This window comes from Accipiter gentilis, unplaced genomic scaffold (genome assembly GCF_929443795.1).
Source record: "Accipiter gentilis unplaced genomic scaffold, bAccGen1.1, whole genome shotgun sequence".
Lineage (NCBI taxonomy): Eukaryota > Metazoa > Chordata > Aves > Accipitriformes > Accipitridae > Astur > Astur gentilis.
This window is the reverse complement of record NW_026061095.1, coordinates 24,020-30,814: the sequence shown is the minus strand read 5'-3', so window position 1 is coordinate 30,814 and position 6,795 is coordinate 24,020. Positions and strand designations below refer to the sequence as shown.

At 67.2% G+C, this 6,795-nt stretch overlaps 1 protein-coding gene across 1 annotated transcript; it reads left to right on the top strand.

Annotated features, from left to right (window-relative positions):
• The first annotated feature begins 3,203 nt into the window (after positions 1 to 3,203).
• Positions 3,204 to 6,269, top strand: TSPAN31 (tetraspanin 31). The gene is made up of 6 exons (XM_049797711.1): positions 3,204 to 3,381; positions 4,220 to 4,387; positions 4,818 to 4,898; positions 5,188 to 5,337; positions 5,427 to 5,555; positions 5,663 to 6,269. Exons 1-6 carry the CDS (start codon positions 3,319 to 3,321, stop codon positions 5,735 to 5,737), a joined length of 666 nt encoding a protein of 221 aa, XP_049653668.1. The 5' UTR covers positions 3,204 to 3,318; the 3' UTR covers positions 5,738 to 6,269.
• The last annotated feature ends 526 nt before the right edge of the window (positions 6,270 to 6,795 follow it).

Sequence of the window (6,795 nt, the reverse complement as noted above, 5' to 3'; positions counted from 1 at the left end):
GGGGCTTGCTGATGGGACACTGGGGTGGGTGGCAGGGGTCCCGGGGATGGGGATGGTGGCGGGGTGGGGGACGAGGATGGACACGGGGTCTTTAGGGACATTATGGGATGGGTTGGCGATGACAGGGACCTCGAGGATGGTCACGGAGGAACTGGGACCCAGAGGGTGGTCACAAGGGGACAGGGGCTCTGGTTGGGGACCCCGGCGGGTGCCAGGAGGGGGGTCCCTGCGGCGATGGCAGCTGTCCCCTCCCGGGTGTCCCCGTCCCTGCACTCAGGGACCCGTCGTGGCTGTCGCTGAGGGGGTCGAGCCGCCCCCACCGCTGCGGGGTGTAGAGCTGCACCCAGCCGCCGCGGCTTGGCACCTTCCCCTCGGCAGGTGAGGGTGGCACGTCCCCATCCCCGGCGTTGTCCCCCCACCTGTGTCCCCCAGCTCCATCCTCCCTGTCCCCCCACATCTCCCCAGCTCCATCCTCCCCATCCCTGCCGTGTCCCCTCCCCATCCCAGGGAACCCCCGCTCGAAGCTGGAGGAGTCGAGAACCTTCCCACTGGCCCTGACTCCTTCAGGTCCACCCGGAAAGCCTCCTCCGAGGGGGACAGCCCTGGGGGGGGACAGCCACCCCCCACCTGGCCACCGACCCCACCAGCCTTCCTCATCCTCAACCCCTATCCTTGGCGAGGAAGAAGCTCATCAGCATGGCCATGGCAGCATTGAGGAAGGCCTCCTCCTCCTCCTCGTCCTTGGCCATCACCGTCTCGTAGTCGTCCAGCGGGAAGCAGAAGGTGGGCTGGGAGAAGAGCTGCACCTCCGGCATGTAGGAGAAGAGCTGGGATGTGGGGAGGAGGGGGGCAGGGCAATGGGAAGGAGGATTTTGGGAAGGGGAGGGTGGATGGAGAAAGGTGGGATGGAGAGACGTGGGATGGGGAGATGTGGGATGGAGAGATGTGGGATGGAGAAAGGTGGGATGGAGAAAGGTGGGATGGGGAGAAGGGTTGGATGGAGAGATGTGGGGTGGAGAAAGGTGGGATGGGGAGATGTGGGATGGAGGAAGGTGGGATGGAGAGATGTGGGATGGAGAGAGGTAGGATGGGGAGACATGGGATGGAGAGATGTGGGATGGGGAGAAGGGTGGGATGGAGAGATGTGGGGTGGAGAAAGGTGGGATGGGGAGATGTGGGATGGAGGAAGGTGGGATGGAGAGATGTGGGATGGAGAGAGGTGGGATGGGGAGACATGGGATGGAGAGATATGGGATGGGGAGAAGGGTGGGATGGAGAGACGTGGGATGGAGAGACGTGGGATGGAGAGATGTGGGATGGAGAAAGGTGGGATGGAGGAAGGTGGGATGGAGAGCTGTGGGATGGGCAGACAGGTGGGGATGAATGGATGGACAAAAAGACAGCTACAGGTGGACAGATGGGTGCGTGGATGGGAACACGTGTGCAAGAGAGGGCGGATAGCTGGACCTAAGGGTCCTGGGTAGACAGACAGACAGATGGAGAGATGAATGCATGGACAGACAGACGGATGTGCTGGCAGGTGGGCATTAGGAAGGCCAGGAGGATGGACGGACGCACGGACAGTTGGGTGGATGGATGGGTGGGTGGAAGGAGGGACAGATGGATGGATAGAAGAAGGGGTGGATGGACAGATGGACAGACCGCTGGCTGAAGGAAGGTGCCCAGGGCCCCCCACCCTGCCCTGCTGCCCCCCCGGGGGGGGGACACCCGGAGCCCAGCCAGGACGGGGGGGGTTCATGCCCCGTGAGTAACCCCGGCTTTGTCCGGGCACTGGCCGCCCCCCCTGGCTCAGTGTGGCTCAGAGCCCACCCGGCTGAGGGGCAATTTGGGAACACCCCCCCCCCCCCAGAATTTACTCCAGCCCCCCCGTGGCTGTGCAGGGCAGGGGCTTCCCAGCCCCCCCCCCCCCCCTTCCTTGGGTGTTTAACACCCCAAAATCTCAGGGACCCCCCCAGGGAGTGGCCCCACAGCAGCCCCCCCTTATTGCTGGGGCGCTTTAAGGGATGAAATGTGGTTCCTCCAAGGCCTTCCCGGGGACTTGGGGGGGGGGGGCCATGCCTGCCCCCCCCCAGCCAGCCCTGCACCCAGCTGTGGGGTGGACTGGGGGGTCTTGGGGTACTGGGGGGGATCTGCAGGGGCTGTGGGGAGGAGATAGGTAGGTTATGGGGGAGTCTGGGGGGGGGGGGGGCATGGGGGCCTATGGGTACTGAGGGCTATCGGGGGGCCTGGGGCAAGTGTTGGGGGGCCTGAGGGGGGGGTATGGGTGACCTGGGGGTCTATGGGGTGTCTTGGGGGACCTGGGGGGCCATGGAGGTCCTGGGGGGCTCTAGGGGATCTGGGGGGGGGGGGGTTATGGGGGACAATGGTGGAGACTGGAGAAGTTTGGGGGGGGGGGCAGAGGCCACTGGGAGCTATAAGGGGCCATGGGGGTGCCTTAGGGGTATGTGGGGGGCCATGGGGCAGCTGAGGGGGGGGGTCAAGGATGGTGGGGGAAGCCTAGGGGGATTACAGAAGATCTATGGGATCTGGGGGGGGGGCTATAGGGGACTATAGGGGGACTAGGGGGCTATGGAGGTCCTAGGGAAGCCACAGGGAACTGGGGGGGGCAGGGAATTTGAGAGGGCTAGGGGGGTCCTGGGGGGCTAATAGGGGACCTGGGGGGGCTACAGGCAACCGGGGAGGCTGTGGGGGTCCTGGGCAGCCCTGGGGGGGGGGTCCTGGGGGGAGCGTGTCCAGGTGACCTGGGGGTCTCCGGGGGACCTGGGGCAGGGCTATGGAGGACTTGGGGGGGCTATGGGGGTCCTAGGAGACATTGGGGGGGTCCCTAGGGCACCTGATGCAGCTATGGAGGCCCTAGGGACCCTGGGGGGGGCTACAGTGGCCCTGGGGGGGCTATGGGGGTGCTAGGAGACATTGGGGGGGTCCCTAGGGCACCTGATGCAGCTATGGAGGCCCTAGGGACCCTGGGGGGGGCTACAGTGGCCCTGGGGGGGTCCCCGGGCCCTCACCCCCTCTTTCCACTTCCGCCATCCGGGCATTCACCCCGGCGGCGGCCTCAGGGCGCGCCTCCGCGCATGCGCCGCCCCTCACGGAGGCCACTTCCGCCCTTCCTTCTTCCCGCAACGCATGCGCAACGCCGGCGGGGGCGGGGCTGCGCGCAGGCGCGGGGCGGTGGGCGGGGCGCGCAGGCGCAGTGCGGCGCTGGGAGCGGGGTCGGAATTTAAAGGGGCCGGAGCGGCCGGGGGTGCGCTGGGCTGTGTCCCCCCCCGGGACCCCCACACCCCCCCCCCCCCCATCATGGTGTGCGGCGGTTTTGCCTGTTCCCGCAACGCCCTCTGCGCCCTCAACGTGGTCTACGTGGTGAGCGGGGCCGGGGGGGGGGCCGGCGGGGAGCTGGGGCCTGCAAGGGGGAACACCCCACCCCCAAAGATTTGGGGCTGGGGGGGGGGGGCTGTGGCCCGACTACCCGCCCCCCGGGGGGATTTGGGGTCCCCCCTGCTTTTGGGGTGCTGGTGCTGGGCACCCTGTCTCCAGTCTGGGGGGTGGGGGGGGACTATTGGGTGTCCCCCCCTCCAAAAGGGTGAGGCTGGGGGGTTTGTTTTGGGGGGGTCAGGCCCTGCGGGGGGGGGGGTCCCAGATTTGGGGCAGGGGGTCCCTGATTCCCACAAGTGGGGAGCGGGGTCAAAGGTCACCCCCCCCCGTGTCCATGTCCCTGTGTGTGTCCCCCCCCAGACCCCAAGTAGCCGGGGGGGGGGGGGGGGGGGGAGGACAGGACACCTCTGGGGGCCCAGCTGCCCCCAGCCCCTCTGATCTGTGGGGCGGGGGGCTCTGTGTGCCCCCCCTGGATGGCCTTGGGGACCTCCCCTGGCCCCCCCAGGCTGTGGTCCCCAACTCCCCCCCCCCCCAAAATGGCCGTGGGGACCTCACCCCAACCTTGAGGATGTGGCAGGGGGGGGTGACAGCACCGGTGGGGGACAGCACAGCCCTTGGCTGGGGGGGGGACACGACACGCAGTGGGACCCCCCCCATCACCCAACAACCACCCCCCCCTCCTCTGAGCCCAGTTCCTCCAGTAGCACCACCCAACTGGGGAAACTGAGGCAGAGTAAGACTGGGGTACCCCTCCCCGAGTTGTTGGGGGGGGGGGTGTGTCCCCCCAAATGACACCCCCCCCCCTCCAAAATTCCCCCCCCCCCAGCTAGTGGGCCTGCTGCTGATCGGGGTGGCCGCCTGGGGCAAAGGCTTCGGCATCGTCTCCAGCATCCACCTCATCGGCGGAGTCATCGCCGTCGGCGTCTTCCTCCTCCTCATCGCCATCGTGGGGCTGGTGGGGGCCGTCCACCATCACCAGGTCATGCTCTTCTTCGTATCCTTTCATTTTTTTTGGGGGGGGGGGTTGTTATATGTGACACCCCCCCCCCTTGCCCTGTGGTGTCCCCAAACTCTGTCCTGGTGTCCTCAAACCTCCTCATGGGGGACACTGGGGGGGGAATGGGGGGGGGCTGGTTACCCTGGCATGGATCTAGCCCTGCTCTGGAAATAGTGGGGGGGGGTCTTGAGGGGGCAGGAAGGCTGGGTACCCCTTTTTTTTTGGGGGGGGGGGGGGCACAGCGGGGTCCTGGAAGTGCCCCCACTGGGGACAGGAGGAGCTTCAGCCTCTGCTCCCCCCTCCTCCATGGGCAGCAGGGAGGGGGGGCAGCAAGGTGACATTCAGAGGTGGGGGGGGGCACTGTTGTCCCCTGCCACCCCCCAAGCATCTGTTCAGCCCCCCCCTTGACTCCAGCCCCCCCCCCCAGTACATGATCATCCTGGGCCTCGTCTTCATCTTCCAGTTCGGCGTCTCCTGCTCTTGCCTGGCCATCAACAGGAGCAGGCAGGTGAGTCCTACCTGCACCACACCGGGGGGGGGCACACTGATATTCCCCCCCCCCCCCCCCCCAGCCTCACACAGGCCCTGGGGGGGGCGCTCCGCAGCCCCCCAGGGTGGGCAGAGGGATGGGGTAGGGATGTCCCCTCCAACCCTTCACCGCTGGGAGGGTTGTCCCCATGGCAAGGGGGGGACACAATGGGGACAGAGGGGTTCATTGGCTTAATTTTATTTTTTTTGGGGGGGGGGGGGGGGGGGTGCTCTACCTGGTGCCCCCCCCCCCGCCCTACCCTGCACAGGAGGGGCTTTTCAGCTCGGCTTGGCCCATCCTGAGCAACGAGACGAAGACGGAGCTGGAGCGAAGGCTGGACTGCTGCGGGCTGCTCAACCGCAGCGCGGACCCCCCCGCCGCCCACGCCTTCCAGGCTGACTTCCGCGTCTGCCCCGCTGTGAGTTTTTGAGGGGGGGGGGGGGGGGTCCCCAAAACCCCTCTGCCCCCAGCCACTCATTTGATCTCTTTACCCCCCCCCCCCCCCAGAAGTGTAAGACCCTCCTGGGCAAAGACCCCCACGCCAAGTGCCTGACCTGCGGAGAGAAGATGCTCCAGCACTCGGACGAAGCCCTGAAGATTTTGGGGGGGGTCGGGCTCTTCTTCAGCTTCACGGAGGTAACGGGGGGGGGACACGGATTGGAGTCGTACATGCTTTGGGGGGGGGGGGGGGTGTGGTCGCTGCAACACCCCCCCCCCCTCCTCCACCACCACTTCTCTTGCAGATCCTGGGAGTGTGGCTGGCCATGCGCTACCGCAACCAGAAAGACCCCCGGGCCAACCCCAGCGCCTTTCTATAGCCGTGGGGGGGGCCACGGCCCTGCTGGGGGGTGTGGGAACCCCCCCACCCCAACCCCTGACCACACATGGGAGTCCCCGCCACGTCCCCCAGCTGCCGATCGGCCGCCCCCCCCCCCCCCCCACCCCGCAGCCGCATGAAGCCTTGGGCACGTGGCAGGTGTGTGTGTCCCCCCCCCCCCCACCGCTGCCACCACCACCCCCCAGGACAGACGGTGGCTGGTGGTTACCCCTGGGGGGGGCACAGCCACCCCCCAACCCTGTGCCAGGAGGGGACACTATGCCAGGATCCCCCCCTCTCTAGTGCACAGCACAGCCCCCCCCCCCCATCCCAGTCCAATTCCTCCCCCCAAACTGGTGCATACTGGTTATTTATACACCAGGAAGAGGACAAGCAGCCCCCCCACGGTGTGTTTCCCCCCCCCCCCCCCCCCCCCCCCCCCCGAACCTGACCCTGGGACAGCACCCAGTGCCCCCCACGCTGCTGTGGGGGGGGCAGGGTGGCAGATATTCTCCCCCCCCCCCCCACCACCACAGGGACGTCACCGTGTCCCAGTTCAAATAAAAGCCCTACAGTGACTCTGGCTCTGGCTCTCTGTGGGGCAAAACCCCCCCCATGTCCATCCTGGTTCCCCCCCCCCCCCCCCCAAAAAAAAACTGTCCATGATGCACAAGAGGTGGGTGAGGAGGTGGGGGGGGGGGGGGGGCTGGGGCACTGCCCGCACCCCTTTATTAGCAGAAAAGTGGGGTGCCAGTCCCTGCACCCCCCCCAAGTGTCCCCCTCCCTTGCACGAGGGCTCCTCGTCGTCGTCCCCCCCCCCCCAGCTCCGTCGTGCGAGCAGAGCACCAGTGCAGAGAACCGTCACCTTCCCTTGCACGCGGCTCGCACGAGGATGGGGGGGGGGGCCGCATCCTTCTTGCATGAGGATGGGGGGGGGGGGGGTCCATCCTTCTAGCTTGCACAAGGATGGGGGGGCCACATCCTTTTCCCACAAGGATGATGGGGGGGGGGGGGGTTGTGTCCCTCTTGCATGGGGTGGGGGGCCCACCTCCCTCCAGC

Excerpts from the sequence above, each read along its gene's own strand:
- TSPAN31 (XM_049797711.1), top strand. The coding sequence starts at position 3,319 with ATGGTGTGCGGCGGTTTTGCCTGTTCCCGCAACGCCCTCTGCGCCCTC. Across the intron at positions 4,388-4,817 it reads ACCAGGTCATGCTCTTCTTC|TACATGATCATCCTGGGCCT; the intron begins GTATCCTTTCAT and ends CCCCCCCCCCAG. Across the intron at positions 4,899-5,187 it reads CCATCAACAGGAGCAGGCAG|GAGGGGCTTTTCAGCTCGGC; the intron begins GTGAGTCCTACC and ends TACCCTGCACAG.